The sequence below is a fragment of the Zootoca vivipara genome, chromosome 13, assembly GCF_965207765.1.
Source record: "Zootoca vivipara chromosome 13, rZooViv2.hap1.1, whole genome shotgun sequence".
In the NCBI taxonomy this organism is placed as follows: Eukaryota; Metazoa; Chordata; class Lepidosauria; order Squamata; family Lacertidae; genus Zootoca; species Zootoca vivipara.
In genome coordinates, this window is record NC_142596.1 from 26,256,064 (window position 1) to 26,275,946 (window position 19,883).

Sequence of the window (19,883 nt, forward strand, 5' to 3'; positions counted from 1 at the left end):
TGTGTGTGTGCCCCCCACCACACACATGCTTTAACCGCCAAGCACCAACCAAAAAGACAGGTGTGCTTTCTCTCCACCCACCCCCCAACTTCCCCCACCACGCCACCAATGTTTACATTGTGTTCTGTGCCTAACGCTGACCCTACCCTGCTCCATTTCAGTGTTCTCTCACTCGCTTATTATTTATGCTGCCATAAATAGTGACAAAATAAAAAAAAGTTACCAAGATACCAAAACCAAATTTGGTGGTAAAGTCTCCCTTTGACTTCGGTGGGAAGGTGGGTCCTGAGCAATGGGGATGGGGCAAGGAAAAAGAATCGTGTAGGGATGATCGTGATGAATCTCTAAAGCAGTGTTTCCCAAACTTGGGTCTCCAACTGTTTTTGGACTACAATTCCCATCAGCCCTGACTGCTGGTCCTGCTAGGTAGGGATGATGGGAGTTGTAGTCCAAAAAAACAGCCAGAGTCCCAACTTTGGGAAACACTGCTCTAAAGCAACTTCTCTCTGCACCTGGTGTCCTACAATTCCCATCGTTTCATGAGCGTGCTGTCAGGGAGTTGCAGTTCAAAACATCTGCAGGACACCAGGTTCGAGAAGGGGCCTCTATAAAGTTTTGAATCCTCAAGTACGAGAGTCTTGTAGAATAAGGCCGGCTATTTCCTTTGCACACATTAAATACCCACATGCACCAGGTCAAAATCCTATTTTAAGAAAGCTGCTTGAGTTAGGCACCATAAAGTCAAACACCTTGATGGAGTCTCTTGTACCTCCGCAATACTCTAGGGATTACTTTACCTTGGCATGGAAAATGAATCTGCATCACCTTGCCGATTCAGACCGAAAAGGTCTGTCCCATGGAGATGGGTGCACACAATTGTTCCACGGCATCTGGCACTCGAGAGGTATCATCCTTCTGTACATGGGGGGTCCACTTAGTGCATTATTTCAAAAGTAATCCTGACAGCCTAAGTGTTGCTAACAATGAATCAGAATGAGGTTCTTCAAAAAATGAAAACAGAAAAACACCTGTCTTTACAAGCGAGGAATGGATTCCGACGTGGCCCGTTTTACAGCAATAAGCCACAGGAATTGTATAAAAAGATTTATTGAAATTCATCAATGACAAACAAGACATAAAACTGAAAAAGTTTGGCTCTTTGGGGAGCAAGAGGGAAGGTTGCAATATTTTTTTTTGCTTTTGTTTTTTATACACAGGTGAGATATTGACTAGGAAATACAAGTCACTTCTAACTATCTTTTTAAAGAGGGATATGAAATTAAAACTGTACATTCAACTAGGAATGTTGCACAGTCAATTTAAATGACTTCGCAACATGGTAAGAAAATACAACTTTTGCAATTAGCATTCCGTGCTTGAGTGTACGAAAGGAAACCAGCCTAGGATAGACATGCGGCATTGTCTGCCCCCCACCCCCACCCCCAGTATTTAAAGGTTTGTAAAAATCTTCAAGAGTATTACAGAGCACAAGTGGAAACAGATTCTCATTCACTTATCATTAAGGAGGTGTTAATATATCTATATATATAATATTTTACAGACCAAAATAGTACACACCTTAGTTAAAAGGGTTCAAACATTTTCTTTTTTATTACAACTGTCAGATTCATTTCACCAGTTAACTCAGGAAATTAGGAACATTTTTATATATATTTTTATATATATTTCAATGACTGCCGTTGACAGAGAACTTTTCCATATACCTGAAATAAAGCAAGGGGAATCAATGTCTGCCAGCCATCTCCAAATCAAGGAGGATTCCCCTCAGGGGGTGGTTTGTGCTCTAAATAATAACAATAATAATAATAACAATAATAATAACAAGTATGGGGGAAACCCACAACGGAAGATTTGCAAAGTCACCACCCCAAACCAAATAAAATGGTTGTAAAGGGCCAGGAGTCAGGGAAAGAGATTATGTATTTGGTCACTATTTACAAACAGTGAAAGTAAAAAGATACCTACAGGAAGTGGAGGAAAGTTTGTGTGTGTGTGTGTGAGAGTGTGTTTTCCTAGGAACGGCAGCCATTCACAAACAGGCAACAAAGAAAAACACTTTAGCAAGATGCTGCTTGCACCCCCGCTGCTGTGGCTGGAATGCTTTCACCGCAAAAAATCGCTGCATCCAGAAGAAGAAGAAAAAATGCTCAGAAACTGCCAAAAACCATTCTCAGGACCCCAAAGATCTCACCTTTCAGATCACCTTTGCATCACATAGGGAAATTTACTCGCTCATCTTTTCAAAAACAAAACAAAACTCAAGTGTGTCCAGAATGATCCACTCCAAGAAACAAATTCACCACTTGCTTTATATTTGTTATTGCATTAACAGGAACTAATAATGGGCACAAAAGGAAATTATTCAGGAACAAAAAGTAGAGTGGCAGGTTGTTGTTGTTTAAAAAAATGGTATTTTAATTCCCTTGCCCACCCAATTATGCATGTCCCGCTCGATCCCACAGCAATGTTACACTCCGGGGAGGGGGGAGGGGTGAAATACAGGGTAGAAACAGTCAATCACAGTAGGAAATTTATTCCCCATCCCCTCCCACAACAGATTATTTTGAGTTTAATCTTCTTCGTCTTCTTCTCCTTCATCATCAGGTTCTCGTTTTCTCTTCTGTCCTTTTTCTTCTTCTGTGAAAAGAAATTAAAGGCCGTGTTATGGTTTTCCCAAGTGGCAGACATAACGCCTCCCAGGCCCCATGGTTTTGGCACTTGTTCCATTGCAGGGATTTTTTTTTTGCAAAAGCTCACTGAGCCGGTATGTTGAAGAAGTAGCACTGTAAAATTCTCCTTTCTGTGCCAGAGCATGGAATGACCTTGTTCCACATCAAATCCAGCACATCTCAGGCCTGTGCTGGTCTTTGCATTTGAAGCAGGGAAACCTGAGCAGCCACTAGAGGGTCAGTCAGAGGGCAGACTGAGGATGGGGTGGGGGGGCAACAAATCCCAAATAGCCATCTACCAGCAGTGTCTCGGCAACCCACACTCAGATTCAGCCACTGAAGGGCCAAATGGTGGTGCTCAATTTCGTTTCAGGGCTTTCACATCCTAAGGGTCCACAGCATTTTACACAGACTAAACAAGCACGTACAAAATGATCAACAAACAAAAACACAGAACAGCTAACAACCATAACATACAGGGAAGACAAGTAAAAAATTCTATTTCATTTCCAAAGGCCAGGATAAATAAAACCAACAAAAGGCACCAAGCGTTGACACAGATAACACACCTCCATGGGAAGGGAGTGACACAGTTTGGGGGCCACCAGAAAGAAGACCCCATCGTCCTGTCTACCAAACGCTTATTATTTAAAAAAACAGCCGTGCACCACATGAAGTATGTGCAAAGAATAAAAAGATCTGCACAAAAATGATTTATCATTTATCAAGCAGCCACAACCGGCAGGAGGAAGCCAGCAGCCTCTCTTCGGGGCTTGAGGGGGAAACAGCACAGAAGATCCAAAGTCAAGAATCTTGACGGAATCTCTGTGCAAAGAGCCTCCATGTGAAATATCTTAAAATCTTATCGCACTGCAGTCATGGATTTTCCTCCATGTGGCATTTTATATCTCTTATTGGGCACAATGGCAGGAATGGGCTATTCAGACTCTAAGCTTGCGTTGCTGTAACCCTTTGACCATTCACAAGGAGGTGATTATTTTTCCTGTTTCAGTTCTGTGCTTACCAGCTTCTTCTTCCTCCTCTTCATCATCTACTTCACCATCGTTGAACCCTTCTTCATCCTCCTGTGGGAAAGAAAGCGAAAAAATGCATGCTTTGTTTGTCCTTGTACAGAACTTTTTCAAGCTGGAAAAGCTATTGGGAAATAGAGATTTCAGAGGGGAAGGAAAGAATCCACAATGGCGCCTAAGGAATCCCAGGGCTTGAGTTCCTTCCAGCATTGGTTCAGCAGCAAGAGACTCTCAGCTATATCCTCGCCCCTCCCAAATGACAACACTCTTACCTCATCTTCCCCGCTTACATCCTCCTCTTCTCCTTCCTCTTCTTCATCCTCATCTTCCTCATCTTCTACTACCTGAGCATCTTCGTCATACTCCTCCTCTGCAAAAAGCAAGCAAGATCACACAGTTTATTTGCTGCAAGGACCTACTGGGGAGCAGTGTGGGTGTGCTTGAGAGCAGTTTGCCATCAAGTCTTCCTGCAGCCGGACATGCGCAAGCCGAGTAGGAAGAGCATTTCCTGGGCATGGCGATAGGGGAAAGATGCCACCTGCTTGATTTCTGCCTGCCAGGCTCAGGATAAAATTCACAAGAGCTACAGCCAAGTAAAGCCAAGTGGCAGCCGGAGGTCCTTCTTGTGCCAAGAGTTGGTGTAATTGATGGGAGCTGGGAAAAGACTGTGATGCTGCAGAATCAGGCTTTCTGCTCTTGTGACCTGATGCACCACAGCACTCACTGTCATGGGATGTGGCAAACCTCAGGCTCTTGTGGTACTTGAATGGGGAGGGGAGAGGGGCTAAAATACAAGAATGATAAAGAGCTAAAGCAGGTGATGCCGCAGAAATTCAAAGGAGCATCTGAAAAAGCGATGTGCAGCTCACGAGGCTAAGAGGACTGAGCTAAATCTGGAGGATGAGGAGGAAAAGGTCTGTATCAGTGGCCATTCTCCATGACAGCTTAAGTGGAGCCTCTAAACAGCAGGTGTGAGCGACAACCAGCAAAAAAGGCTCATTGCCTTTTCTTTCTGAGGAGCTTCCCAGAGGCATCTGCCTACCTGCTGCTGTTGGACACAGACTAGTCAACTAGATGGGATAGTTTCTGTCCAATCCAGAAAGTCTGTTCTTATATTTTACCAACCTTTTTTGGGATAAAACTTATAGAGTGCTGTTAAAGTAGTGAGTTGCAGCAAATTTTGCCGGAGGTTCTTAATATAGAAACAGCACAAGGACATTTGTTTCTACTCTTGGGAAACTCCACTAACAAGACAGAGGTAAGGAACAAAGTGACCTACCATCTTCCTCCTCTTCATCGTCATCAAAGCCTTCCGCATTGCCCTCGGCATCTGAATCGGGGGCTTCTTTATCATCCCGGTCGTATCCGTCGAGATACGTGAGTTGCGGGAGGAGTTTGAAGACGTTGTCTCTGTAGTCGTTCAAGTTAGTTACCTCGCAATTGAAAAGATCTAAACTCTTCAGGTTTTCTAACTTTTCCTGAAAGGCAAATGAAGAGTTTCACCTATCAGAATCAAACCTTACCAAAGACCAAAGCTCACCAAGTATGTATTAAAAAGCAAAGATTCTCCCAGAACAGGAAGGAAGGTCTCCTAGCTGACACATCAGGAGATGCCTAGGACATTTAAGCCACTGCAGAGACCAGGATGGGCTTGGTTGGGCCCTGGGAAGGAACAGTCCCAAATCTCTCAGAAACATGGAATGAGAAATAAACTTGCTGTGTCACCTGTGGCTGCCCTGAGAATTCAAAGCCTCACTCAAAGGAAGAGGCTTTGCTTCTGGGCAATGTGCAACATCAACCCTTCAGGTGACCACCAGAGGGAGCTGTGGAAACAACTCTGCATGTCAATCAAAAGCAAAAGGGAGCAAAAAGGCGGCAGCAGTAGCCGCAGCTAGAAGATTTGCACCACATCTGGAGTTTTAAGAAGGCTCTCTCAGCTTTTGGGTTCAGAGGAAAGCAAACATTTTATTGGCTAATAAAATAATGGAGGAAGGAGAACTTCAGGCCATGAGCTCTGGAATCAAGGGCCTGACATCTACTGCATCAAGGAACTGACACAACTCTACTGTTTTATTGTTTTGTTTTTCACAAGCTTTATTTTGTGTTTGTTTTTAGTTGTAAGCCCCCCTTGGAAGAAAAGCACCATACAAATACAGCAAACCAAGTGCAGCAGTAGCAGGTGGAGAAGAAATTCTGATAGTGTGGTGATGTTTGGGGGCTATGAGGGTGAACTACTGTTCAAATCTGGTCTTGGCCATAAACAGCTCGTGCAGCCACAGGTAACCCCCCTCCCCGCACCCAAGTTACAGGGCCCTGGGCAAGGATGACTGACAGAATGTATGGAGTTAAATCTCTTGCAATGCACCACACACTGACTATTCCATCCCCTTCCCTGGGCCACTAGCAGACACATGCACTCTCCTGCTGAAGAGCCACCAGGAAACAAGAAAGGTAAATGCGACAGGAGGATCCTGGAAGCGGCAATTGCAAAAGGTAGACCAGGAACACCACTGGCTGGATGAGGAAGTGACCACTCATTGCTAGAGCAGGCATCCCCCCAAACTTTGGCCCTCCAGATGTTTTGGACTACAATTTCCATCTTCCCCGACCACTGGTCCTGTTAGCTAGGGATCATGGGAGTTGTAGGTCAAAACATCTGGAGGGCCAGTTTGGGGATGCCTGGGCTAGAGGGCCGCTGGAACAAAACTGGGTGGAATAAAGGTCATGGGGTGTAAGGTTTGGACACCCACAAGGCCAAGCAGGAGGAGAAACAGGCATGAGGAAACCAAGAGGACTCCACCCATGCACACAATTGTTTTGTTGCTGTTATTTATAGTCCCACCTTTCTGTCAAGGCAAAAATTGTCCCCCTCCCCGCTCTGACCCCCACAACAATTTGGTGAAGTGGGTTAGGCCAAGGACAGTGATGGGCCCAAAGTGTTCCAATCCAATACTCTGGTGACCACATCTGCCCCAGGGCTCCAAACGCAGCAGGCAAGGAAAGCCCCACCAGGAATCATAGGCATTAGTGTGGGCCATGGCATCAAAAGCTGGCCTCAGGTATTTCCAGTTTTTCGCCACCAATATTCTAGCAGCAGTCACACCATATAAAAATAAATATCTTGTTTCCTTTCTTATTTCGGGTGGTGGTATGTTTAGGAGGAACATCTCAGGTGTTTTTTTGAATGTCATTTTAAACATTTTCTTTAGCTCCTCATATATTTTACTCCAATATTCTTTTATCTTTTGGCAGGACCACCAACACCTCGGGCTTGTTCCCTCATACATTTTTGCCAGCTTACATGGCGTTAAATGTATGTTTAAAAATTATATTACCCAAAAATTCTCTACTCGCAGACATTGAGTAATGCTTGAGGAAATTAGGAATGATGAAAGTGAAAACGGGGGGGGGGGGGGAAGGATATCATAAACAAATGCCTGTGGACTACAAGATATATAAAAATGTATAATAAGAGGGATGGGAAGTGTCTGTGTTTTTTTGTAATGATTGTGTTTATTCTTTATCTTTTTTTCGATAATAGGTATAATAGAAAGGAGACCTGTGCGTTTTTAGACGCTAATGTTGCTTTTTTTCTTTTTCTTTTTATTCCTCCCCCACCCCCCCACCCCTGTATTTGGTCCATTTGTGTTTTCTTGTATTTTTGTATGTTTCTGTATATCGGTGTGTTCTTATTCTTTGTTTTTAAACAATAAAATCAAATTTTTATTTAAAAAAAGCTGGCCTCAGGTGGCTCTCTGACAGCTTTGCACTGACTTACCAGAGGTTCTATTGTACTGAGATCCTTTATTTTGTTGCCACTTAGGTTTAGGTGTGTGAGGTTCGGACATTTTCCTGCCAATACTTCCAGTCCTCCTGAGATTCTATTGTCGCTTAACTCGAGCTGAGGGCAAAAATATATATAAATGGTCCACACATTTTGAAACTGCATGCATACAGTTTTCAGGATGCAATCACATTTTGAAGTTTGGGGCTTTAAATGACTCTGTGGGGTGGCTTGCATTAGCCTGAATTGCCTGGGGACAGCGCAGAAAGCAGAGGTGGGGGATGCCTCTCTGTCTGGCCCTTTGAACGCTCCTCAGGCCACGCCTCTCAAAGGCCCTGCTTCACACCCTTAAGGTTTTTGCCTGGCTGGAATGTGCCCTTGCAGAGGGTATGTATGAGTGTGTGTAGAAACAAGCCTGCTATAACAATACAGCTTTTGTTGCTCCGCCCGCTTTTGCCTCTGGCCCCACCCACCACTGACATGTGGCCCTTGGAAAGTTTCCCAGATAGGACTCTGACTATCAGGCTACAAAAGAAACCCAACCCTTGTTGTGGAGAGAGAAAATATAGTAGAGGACCTGAAGGACACAAACAGAGAGAAGGGAAGCAGAGGAAGAACTCCCACCAGTGAAAACACCGAAGGAACTATTAGGACATGTAGGAAAAGGTTCAGCAGGGGACAGCATCGTGGAGATCCAGGGCATAAGGAGGCAAGCCAGGAGCAGGGGGTGGGGGGAATTGACTGTATCAAAGGCAGCAGAAAGTCAAGAAGAACATAACACCTTTAGATCTTGCAATGATTTTTGAGACTGTAGTCAGTGGCGTTCAGGGGGCAGAAGCCAGACCGGAGGGTGTCAAGAGCAGAGGTGAGGCAATAGGAGTCAGCTGCATGTGCACCAGGAGTTTGAGGGTAAGAGGTGGAAGGGAGAGGGGGTGGTACTTGGGAGAGTAAAGACGGGCCAAGGGAAAGTGCAGGATGTTTGAGCACCGTGGGAAAAGCTGTGTATGTGGAGGAGGGATAATGGTGCTGGAGAGGACAACTCCAAAATGGGAGAGGATCACGGAAGCATGTGCTGAGACGGGTTACAGGGCAGTCAACTCATCAAGCAATAGTGGAAAGCAAAGAGGGAGGTGCAGGATGAAGGGCAGCCGAAAGAGGAGAGGCGGGAAGTAATCAGAGCTGTTGGTTTCCATTTCAGCACTGAATAAGGAGGAAAAGTCTTGGGCAGGGAGCAAGAAGGGGGTGGGGTGGGACGTGCCCGAGGAGGGCATCAAAAGGAAGAAGACGAGAAGTGAAAGTTCCTGCAGCTGGTGTGAATCAGAGAGGCAAAATGGTGCTGCTTGGGCAGGTAGACAGCAGATAAAGATGCAGGGGAGAATATGGGAGCTTATAATGGACAAAGTTGGTCCACTCTTTTAGTTCTCCACAGGTAACTCAGCTTCACAAAGCCATGGGGAGAGATATCAAATGGAGGGAATGAGCTAGGAGGGCTGAAAGGGGCGAAGAAAAACGCTGGGAAAGGGTTAAGGAAGTCAAGAGCAGATGAGACAGATGAAGTGAAGGTGCAAACTGCAGGAAACACAGGAGTCTGGCAGACATGGGGAAGAGGGGATACTGCTGGGAAGGCCACTGGATCAATAGATTGGAGGTCAGGGAAGGAGCACAAGGCAGAGTATGGTGGACAAGGTGCCGTGCTGAAAGGGAGCAGGTGATGAGTTGACGGGGGAATTTTACAGCAGACACAGAGGAGCTCTCGGTGAAGGCAAGAGCAAAGGAGTGTCCAGGGCAGGAGAGAATCAGCCCAGAGGCAAAGATGGATGGAAGAGGCAAAAAAGAAGATGGGAAGCAGTTGGGTCAAGGGGGTTTATGCTGAAAAGATTAAGGAAGAGAGGCGGGGTCGGCAGTATCAGAGATGAATTTTATGCATTAGGAACTCTCATATGTGTCTTGCTATTAATAACTTAAAATAAAACGCCACAATTTTGCTTTGCTCTTTTGCCACAAGGAAATCTAAATATCTGATGTAAAAGTTCCTGTTTGGCAAACTCATTCCACGCTTTAATAATAATGCCTTTCTTTTCTTTTTAAACAAAGTGAATGTACCAGACATCTACCTACCTTCTTAAGCTTGTTTAACTTTGGTAAGTTTGCAACTGAGGTGAGGCCTACATTGATTGTACTTAAGAATTCGAGCTCTTCAAATTCATCTGTCAGACCTTCAATTTTGCCTTCATTTGATCTACAGTTGTCGAGAACAAGTTCTTTAACCTGCAGATAAAAATTAACAACAAAAGTATTAAGTTAAATTATATTTAGTTGCAACCACCACCTTAAATGAACATACAAGCTGTTTTGAGGCAAACTGCAATGGCAGTTCAAGAATTATTGGTCTCCGTTTACCATAAAAAGCTACTAGGAAATGTCTCTGCATCTATTGAACTAGTTTACACTGTTGATCAACAAATGACTTGGCCCATTGACTCTTCTTTTCCATTCACTCTATAGATTTCGGGATACTAGTTACCTTAAGGAAGGAGACAACTTGCTATTTATGTACACTATGGTATAAAAATGAATAGAGATTGAGAGAGCCAGTAAGTGCTGTCGGCAGCCTGTTGGAAGTGGGCTCAAATCCTCGCTCAGCTGCGAAACAGGTGTCCTTGAATCAGTCACTCACTCGGCCTAACCTACCTCACTGAATTGTTGTGAGGATAAAATGGAGTTCATCCAAAAATATGCTGCTCTAAACTCCGTGAATCAAACACCTCTTCCCACAGCTGAATTGCTCCAGGCCAGGCATGTCAAACCTGCGGCCCTCCAGATGTTTTGGACTACAATTCCCATCTTCCCCAACCACTGGTCCTGCTAGCTAGGGATCATGGGAGTTGTAGGCCAAAACATCTGGAGGGCCGCAGGCTTGACATGCCTGCTCCAGGCCTTCTAATTACACCAGAGTAAAACTATGACCCGCCTAAACACACCAAAATCAATAGGGCATGCTTACAAATAAACGTTATGCATTTTAATGTCACATCCAAGCAAAAACTGTGCTTCTTTGTAAACAGCTGTACGTTTCTACAAAATTGCACCTTTAACTTTTTCCAGGAGTAACTGTTCCTAAGGTCCTCAATCTAATATACCGGTAGTATGAATCAACTGCAGGTGGTGGGAGCGAGGAACATCCTACTACCAGGAAAGAAGCAACAGGCAGTGTTAGCATCACGCCAAAGCCTGAGTGTGCCCAATATCCTCATCATTCTGACATGCATCTTCAGCTGGTTTTGCTTGGCAGATTTGATATGGAGCTTTTTTTATTCTTGTAATTTTAACAGTGCCTAGCCAGACCCGTATGACCTCAGTAAATAAGAATACTCCCGAGATCAGCACACAGCTGATCAAGACTGTTGTCTATCTGACCATATGCTGCCAGCTTGTGCTCAAGATAACAAAGAAGAAGGCTTAAGCAACTGATGCCGATAAAGGGGGGGGGGGTTTAAGAGCCTCCGTAGAATACAGGGAGGGAGGGGAGAGAAGGCAAGAAGCCTGCAGCAAAATGCATCTGCCCCACTCCTTCCTCCAAGCTGGGGAAGGGGAACCAGCTGTGCCCCTCCAGATGTTGTTGGACCCTGGACCATTGGCCATGCTGGTTGAGGCTGATGGGAGTTGGGAGTCCAGCAACATCTGGAGGGTGAGAGTTGGTTCCCCCACCCCTGTCCTAGACTGACGCAGCACCTATTAGAATCATAGAATTGTAGAGTTGGAAGGGATGCAAAGGGTCATCTATTCCAACACCTTAAATACAGGAATATCCACTAAAGCATCCATGGCATGCAGCCACCCAACCTCTGCTTAAAAAACCTCCAAGGAAGAGAGTCCACCACCGCTCGTGGGAGTCTGTTCCACCATCAAACAGCTCTTACCAGTGCTTTTTTTCTTTAAAAAAATGTTTAGGGGTACTCTCATTTTCCTACTCATATTGAAATGAGGCCAAACCTAGATTCACAAAATGTTTAGGGGTATGTGTACCCCTACGTCCCCCCCAGGGGGGAAAAAGCACTGGCTCTTACTGTCAGAAAGTTCTTCCTGATGTTTAGCTGGAATCTCTTTCTTGTAGTTGCTTTTTATCATGTCCCCTTATCACGGGTCCTTCTCCAAATGATACGTTCTGTTCCTTGGAACTGTCCTCAGGTGGTTTTGTGCTAGTTGCATTGAGGGCAGCTGAAACAGGCCTTTGCAACCGATTACAAAAGTGCACAGTGAGAAGAGTGGCAATCTCTAGTCAGCTTCTCTGCCTCCGCTTAAAACTTCTTTCAAAAGCGCAGATCACCACACCCCTGCACTGCTGACGAATCCTGGCACCCCGCAGCTTTGCTCTTCACTGAACCCAAAACTGCTTTCCAAACTGGTTTCTCTGGATCTTGCAATATGCCCCTCAGCTTCCTCCGTGAAGTTTGCTTTTGAAAGTTGCTGCTACTTGTCCCAGGAAGATCCCTGTTGTTAGTGTTCTGCATCAATTAAGTGCTTCACATAGCAAAAGATCCTCCTTTTATAGCATTGGGGGGAACGAAATATGGTACAACCACACTCTAATACACACTCCTCCCTACATGAACGGCTTGCTGATAAGCCATCCGAATCCACCCACTTACCCTGCATGCCTGTGGTCCTGCAGTGCATTTCAGCCTAACCTTCCACATCTCCATCGCCCAGGGCCCAACATCCTGGCTATGATCTTGCACGAGAAAGAAATTCGTGGATTCAAAATGGCACTCTTTGCAATATATATATTTGGCCAGTAAGTATCTACAGAAATAAATCAAACACCAGGGAGCTTTCTGTTCTTCCTGCCTCCTGGAATGGCTTTGCCGCTGACTGGCCCTCCTAGCTTACAGAAGCCCCAGCAACTGACAGCCAGGGTAGTTCAGTTGGCAGAGCATCAGACTATGACTGAGAACTAAGTTCAAACCTGCCTCCATCTGTGCAGCTCTCACTGGGGGCCCTTGTTCTATCTCTGTGTGTGTCTAACCCACGCACCCCAAACTAAGGCCCGGGGGCCGGATGCGGCCCAATCACCTTCTAAATCTGGCCCACAGACGGTCTGGGAATCAGCATATTTTTACATGAGTAGAATGTGCCCTTTTATTTAAAATGCATCTCTGGGTTATTTGTGAGGCCTGCCTGGTGTTTTTACTTGAGTAGAATGTGTGCTTTTATTTAAAATGCATCTCTGGTTTATTTGTGGGGTATAGGAATTTGTTCATTATTATTTTTTCCAAAATATAGTCCGGCCCCCCACAAGGTCTGAGGGACAGTGGACCGGCCCCCTGCTGAAAATGTTTGCTGACCCCTGATTACCCATCTCACAAAGGGGATGGGGAGGAATTAGGCTCCTTGGAAGAAGGGTGCAACACGAAATGTCATTTATTGTAATTTCCAGAAGGGTAGCAGGGTTAGTCTATTGCGGCAAAAACAGCCAGTGTCTTGTGGCACCTTAGAAAGGAACACGTTTATTATGCCGTAGGTTTTTTGTGGGCTCAGGTCCATGAAACCTTTTGCCATAATAACTGTGTGAGAATTTAAGGTGTGGTGAGCCTCTAGTCCAAACAGGAGGACTACCTTCAATGGCTAATTCACAGATGTGGACTTCTCTATAAAAATCTTTTTAGGCACCCTCCCACTTGTCCCAGCCCAAATTAGGGAGGGAGGAGGTGGGGAGACAAAAGAAATCTCCAACAGTCTTGGTGCAACCTCAAAGCTGGCTTCACAACCACAGAGGGGGTCCTCTGTTACTGGACAATCCACAGCTGTTATTTTGGGATGCCTGTAGCTTTCGTAATTTAAGTCGAGTAGGAGGCACTATGTCTCTGAATCCCAGTTGCTGGGGTTTACAAAGATGGAGAGTGCGGCTGTTGCACTCTCGTCCTGTTTGATGCCTTCTCATAGGTATTTAGTCAGTCACAGTGTGAGAACAGGGTGTTGGACTAGATAGGCCTTTGGCCTGAACGAGCAGGGCTCTTATTATGCCCAATTATGACTTAAACAGATGGGGTAGCTCAGTGGGTTGCTCTGGCACAGCTCTTATTCATGTCAAGGGATTGGTGCAGGTGTGCTGTTTAGTACCAGAAAAGGCACATAAAGGGCATGTTGGGTTTTTTGAAAACATCGTTGTGACCCATAAATAGTACAGTTAAGTAGAACAATGGGTGGAAAACTAGGAGTCCTCGAATAAGAGGTGAGTACACTGAGGTACAAGGAACAGAATGTTATCAAGGGTCTCTCATATGAAAAACACCAGGCCAGTGACTGGAAAAAAAAGCTGAAAGGAAAACAATGCAGAAACCAAGGTCAGGTCCTGTTTGAAGGCCTCTCAGAGGCATTTAGTTGACCACTGTGAGAATAGGATGCTGGGTTACATGGACCTTTGGCCTGATCCAACAGCCAGGCTGAAGATGCTCAGATGTCAGGTAGTCAAGGCCAGAGAAAAACACATGTGGGGTGTGTGTGTGTCACTATGAAGATGTCACCAGAATATAGTCCACCATTAGCCACTTTATAAAGAGGAGATGGGGGGTGTACCTCCTCCTTCTCCATACAAAGCCAGCAGGTTATTATACTTCTAAAGAAATAGTGAACCCACCATTTGCCTTTTCAGACAAAGTCTAACCTCTGTTCAACAATTACAATGAACAAACATGTTCTGAAATTGCCTCTCTGGCATTCCCTTTGCAGGAACCAATTCCTTCAGCACTGCTTACCTGGCTTGCAATGTGGAGATCACATCAGATAAAAACAAGAAGCAGCAGCAGCAGCAAAGAACTACATCTTGCAGGAATACTATCCCTACAGAGTACCAAAGGAACCCCTCCCATCAGAGGCAGGCAGGCAGGCAGGCAGAGCCTCTGGGAGCCAGATGGCTGAAGAACTGCATTAAGCAAAGCCAGCACCTCCTTGCTGTCTCAGCAAAAGGAAGGTTATTGGAGAGAAACTGAACAGCAAGAGCATGTGGGCAAGGACTGAGCTCCCTGCTAAAGCACAGAAGTGCCTAGTACACATAATTGTATACTTAGGAGCCATCAACCACTCAACTGCCCTCCCTAGCAAGTGGCACTAGATCCTCCTTGTTGCACCAGTATTTTCTCCCACCCTTTTCTCATCCTCTATTACAGCCAAGCTGGGGCTGAAATCCAGCAAACTCTTCTCCACCAACCAGGCAACAGGCTCCCAGGATTTATCATACCAGATTTTGGGATGTGGAAAGAAAAGTGAAAAGCCACACAGCTACAAGATCAGATATTTTAAAAACAACAAGGATAAAATTTCTGAACAAATAAAATATGCAGTGCAATATTTTTTTAATAGAGGTTGGATGGCCACCTGTCATGAATGCTTTAGCTAAGACTCCTGCATTGCAGGCGGTTGGACTAGATGGCCCTTCCAACTCTACAATTCTACAAATCTACAATCATCCCATATTTCCAGGCTCACTCTTCTTCAGGGGATCATCTAAAACTGATCTCTTGGCACCCCTTCTTCTCAAAGTTTCCAGCTGGGATACAGAAGACCTGCAACTAATTTTTGCAGTGTCCTCCTGTTCAGTGTCCTAGTCACTCAGTCATGGCCTTCTCCACAATACTCCATTCCATTAACCCTCCACCCAGTTTTCAATCCCCCCCTACCCACACCTAACAGTAAGAGATAGGACTGGGAATATTGTTTGTTGTTACACAGAGCTTTAGACATGCTGCTGCAAGCCCATCATAAGTAAAACACCAGACTGAAAATCCTCTAGCCCAGTTACAAATGAATGAGGGCAGGGGACCGCCTCTCCCCATGCACCTTGAAGATTATCCCCACCCCAGGTAGGTGGGGCTCATCTTGCTGACCAGGGTGAGTTAAATTTCTTGCTCCTTGATTTTGCCATGAAGTAAATAGCTTAATAATGGAGTGCAATAGTCTTGCCCACTATACTGTACCTGTGTAAACGAACACCTGCTGTAAACCAACAGGATTACCAGATCTCAAAAGTAACCGGCTGTGTTACAGCGTAGGTAAGCATGCATGTAGTTTTTCCAATAAAGCCAACTCCTATTTACAGAGATCCATGGAATATTGAGACAAGTGCAGAAACAAAAGGAAGTTCTGCTAAATTCAACATTTCAGTTAAACGGGCCATATAGAATTGAAATTCACCAGGTCCAGGGCATAAGGAGTTAACATGAAAAACATCATATGGCAGCCTTCTCCAGCCTAGGGCCCTCCAGATATGTTAAACTACAATCCCCATCAGTCCCAGCCAGCACAGCACAGCTGTATTGTTGGACTGATGGGAGGTGTAGTCCAAAACATCTGGAGGGCACCAGGTTGGGAGAGACTTTGCCCTGGACACAATCCACTGGGCTCTTCTGCTGTAGCTAAGCTCCGATTCATATAATCAAAGCAAGAGAACAGAATCCCCAACAGAGGATTTGTATGATTTTTAATGGACTCTGCTTGCATAATTTCAATCCTTGTAAAACAAAAAAGAAAAAAAAGAAAACCACCACCAGCAACCCAATAAACCATACAGACTATTCCACCCTCAACAAAAAATTTATTGGAAGTTAATCTGTCTTGCTTTGGACACATTTGTAACCTATTTCCAAGCAAGAGCCTTTAATAAAACAAATCCAAATGCTTGGCTAGAACTTCCATGAATAGTAAATATTCAAATGTCTAGCAAAAACCTAATGAATAGTAAATGAACAAAAGGTAGTTAGGTATAAAGCCACTTTTATACATGTTTGGAATGCCACACTATAAATAAATTCACTATATTCCAATGAATCAGCTAGATTAACAATACTTGCTTTCATTTTAACTGAGACATTTTTAAACAGATTATTATCTTTTCCATGACAAAATGTACCTATCTAGAAGTATTCTGATATTATTTTAAGAAGTTGCAGAATACTGTGAAATTCTCTTGATAAAATTGTGATCCCATGGCTAAAACTCTAGTTTTAAGCTATCATTGCTGTGGAAGACAGTAGCCAAACCTTCTACAATAAATCCTTTAAAGCAGTAGGCTCTGCTAGGGGACATAAAGTTTAAAGAATTCCCCCACTTACTTCTCTTCAGCAATAACTAGGATACAGTAGAAATGAAAGTTTTGCAGCATTGCCTTCTCTTAAAGTGGGACTGTTGGCAATCAATTGCTTTTTCCAAAAGGAAAGGAGCTCCACAGTTGTTGCTGGTAACTCAAATACGATAAAGTAAAAAAAAAACCCAGAGCCAGTATTTTTGCCGCCAAAGAGAAAAGGAACCTTCCTGTCTCACTAGGAAAGATGGCCGAGTCTGCCTTCCCACTTCTTCCACAATTCAAAGAAAATCCACTGACAACGGGCGGTGGGAACGACTGTAGAATAGGGCAGAAGCCCCAGAGAGGCCCCCTCCCCAAATAGGATGGAAGGCCCTCGTTGCGTTTCGCCACAGCCCACCCTTCCTCCCGACCCAAATATTGTCTCTGTCGGGAAGCACTTTAAAATGACTGGCTGATTCCAAAAGCCCCCACCCCCTTCCCGCCAACAGCAAGCAGATGGGAAATTCCTGGGCCCCCGAAAGCAAGATCGTCCTTCAAAATACACCCCGCCCCGCAATCACCTTGGGTGCAACTTCCGTAATGCTTGTGCAAACCTCCTTTTCCTGGCCGTTTTGCCCGTCTAAACGGCGCGCCTCTCCCCCTCCCGCGTCAGTGACACCAGTGACAAAATGGCAGCCCCTGGAAGCTGGCAGTCATGTTCGGCTCGCTCGCTCGCACGCACGCACGGCGGAGGGAGGCAGGCAGGCAGGCGGCTGCCCCCTTTGGCTCCGAGGCGGCTAACCGCCACCGCCCCCCCCGTCCGTTCCCGTGATCGGAGCCCAAGCGTGCGCACGGGGGAGGAGGGCGCGGGGTGGGTGGGGGCGCTTCCCTGCTTCTCTCTCCCCCTCTCTCGCTCTGATGCTCCCGCCGCCCGGGAAGGAAAAGGTAACCTTCTGCCCATGAATTATGCACCGCGCGCAGAGATTCCTGCGGGCGGGCGCCGCGATCCACAGACACTCCCCTGCCCACCTAAGAACGAGCATGTCGCTCCCCCCCCTCTTTTTTTGTTTTCTAGGCGTCCGTGCAGATTGCGTTCTCCTCCTCCTCGTTCCAGACCGGCGTGGATCCAGAGGGCTCCTCCGCTTCCCAACCCAGCCTCTTCTCTCCTTTGCAGTTCGACGGAGGGAAAGATGGCGCCGTGTCCTACTTCGGAGTGAGTGTGTGTGGCCAGTGCGAGCGAGGAGACCCAAGTTAGGCAGAGGCTTTCCGCGGGGCGGAGGCAGAGAGAGACCGAGGAGAGTGCGCTCTTCCGACGGAGCTCCAGACCCACAAGCAGGCGGCTGCAGCGTCCCCACGAGCGCACACACAAACACGCCCGCGGCCAGAGACGCGTCTGCCCGCACAAGCCTTAGTCAACACCCGCGACGGAGAGAGAGGGAGAAGCAGAACTGCGCCGGTGTGTGTGCCATAAAAAGCGCCCCCCCCTTCCAGACTTCTTTCTTTTAAAGTTTAAAGAGCACGTTACATAAATCTGCAGGTCAGGTTCTTGTGCTTGTCTAGGGGCCCGAAATCGCAGAGAGCTGCTGCTGCTTCCGAGGCAGGGGTAGTAAGGGAGATGGGGGCGAAAGGAGGCAGGTGACAGATCAATTTCCCCCCACTACCGCCACCAGCACGGTGGAACCAAACTGCGTTATGATTTTAAAACCTTACGTAAATGCCCCCACCCCCGCGTTAGCGGAGGAAAACATCTTTAAAGAGGGTGGGGTTGGGGAGGGGGGGCACTTGCTTCCCCAGGCACAGGCGAGTTTTTGCAAAGAATGGGAGGGGGAGATGAGAGTTCGCACTCCGGTTCCGAAGCCATCGTCTTTACGCAGAGTAGAAGCCACCCAAATCTCTCCCCACGAAGACCAGCCTTCTAAACGGGCAACCTTAATTTCTCCTTGGGCGGCGGGGCGGGAAGGATGCAGCGCCTCAAGTCCGTCCGTCCGTCCCCCCCCCCGCCCCAACCTTACACAGGCTGAAGTGTTTTCTTCTGTTGCAAATGGGCACCAAGGGGAAAAAACGGAACCCTGGAAATCGCCCGGGCGAGGCTGGGAGACTTTGCAAAATGCAGCTCCAACCTCTTCCTCGCTCGGACAAAGTTTCAGCTTTATTTACAGGCAGAAGCAGAACAACATCCCAAGTCCAGCCCCGAGGAAAAGGGGGGTAACCCAACCATTCAGCAACCCCCGCTTCCTTTCGCCCGCCTTTTTGTGTATCTTGTGTTTGCGTGAGGATGGTGCCCTCTTCGCTTCCTTGCCCTCTTCGCTATATCGGAGGGTTTAAGCCCCCCACCCATCCTCCAACCCTTGTATTGAATGCAAACTCCCCCTACCCTCCCAAAAACTATGCCTGAGCTTCGCAACATCTGGGGAGGGGAGGATGAGAGGGAGAGAGAAAGGGCGCGTTCATGAGGACTACAAAGTTGCAAATATGGCTCCCCAGTCACCCTCGCCTGATGCGCTGCGAAGAGGCAATGAAAACTGGTGATAGCTCCCCAAGTCGCTCTCAGACCCCCCCAACCTTCCCGGCTCCAGAACCTGATCCTGGCAAACTCCTCCGGTCCCCGCCGGAGCGCAGCGCCAACTCGACAAGCCATTATTATGCCGAGGCTCTTGCGACGCGCTTTCCCGGGGCGCTATTTTCCCTGCCACCCGGGCAACCAAACACGAAGGAGACTTTCCTTGGAAACCGGGTGGTAATTTTTCTTACACCCCCCCCCCGCCCCATCTTTGGTCAGACTCGAACGCGTGAGCTTTTGGGTACCCCCATGTGGGTACACATACAGCCGCGTGCGCGCACACATACACACCGTGGGTACCTCAAGGGCAGCAAAAGCACCCACGACGGCAGCTGGCACAGACGGCGCCCACCTCTCCCCACGGCAAGCGCGCCCCCTTACTCCTGATGTATTGGCTTCTTTTTTGCAGGCTGGCCCCCGTACCAACACCTTCTCACAAAGCCCCCCTCCCCACATTACAAAAATAAAATAAAAATTTCCTTGCACTGGCTTACGTCGGAGGGCGTCCTGTTCCGCAGCTCTAAGTGGATCCTTTTCTTCATGTCCATGTCCCTGATTCAGCAGGAGGCTCGCTCCGTCTCGCTGCGCTGCGCTCGGCTCCCTCTTTTGTATTGACACCAATGGAGCAAGCCAGGGACCCCCCCTCCCGCCCCCCCGACCAAAGCCAGCGCGCGAGGCAAGAGGGACTTTGAGCGCTCAACCAGCTCAGCTCGGAATCCCCCAACGCGGCCAACAAGCGCGCACACTAACCTGATAACTG

At 46.7% G+C, this 19,883-nt stretch overlaps 1 protein-coding gene and 1 long non-coding RNA gene across 2 annotated transcripts; one reads left to right on the top strand and one right to left on the bottom strand.

Moving 5' to 3' along the window:
• Positions 1 to 1,091: 1,091 nt before the first annotated feature.
• On the bottom strand, positions 1,092 to 19,845 carry ANP32A (acidic nuclear phosphoprotein 32 family member A). The gene is made up of 7 exons (XM_035130907.3): positions 19,618 to 19,845; positions 9,624 to 9,773; positions 7,500 to 7,622; positions 5,001 to 5,199; positions 3,994 to 4,091; positions 3,715 to 3,775; positions 1,092 to 2,658 (listed from the first exon to the last, which is right to left on the bottom strand). Exons 1-7 carry the CDS (start codon positions 19,669 to 19,671, stop codon positions 2,591 to 2,593), a joined length of 753 nt encoding a protein of 250 aa, XP_034986798.1. The 5' UTR covers positions 19,672 to 19,845; the 3' UTR covers positions 1,092 to 2,590.
• LOC148683662 (uncharacterized) lies at positions 17,186 to 18,093 on the top strand. Its single transcript, XR_015946865.1, has 2 exons — positions 17,186 to 17,508; positions 17,639 to 18,093. It is a non-coding gene; the product is annotated as an uncharacterized LOC148683662 (long non-coding RNA).
• Positions 19,846 to 19,883: the final 38 nt, after the last annotated feature.

Bases quoted from the DNA above. Each gene is read 5' to 3' on its own strand.
- ANP32A (XM_035130907.3), bottom strand. From the start codon at position 19,671: ATGGACATGAAGAAAAGGATCCACTTAGAGCTGCGGAACAGGACGCCC. The intron at 9,774-19,617 runs GTAAGCCAGTGC...TTTTATCTGCAG, and splicing joins GGAACAGGACGCCCTCCGAC to GTTAAAGAACTTGTTCTCGA. The intron at 7,623-9,623 runs GTAGGTAGATGT...TTTTGCCCTCAG, and splicing joins AGTTAAACAAGCTTAAGAAG to CTCGAGTTAAGCGACAATAG.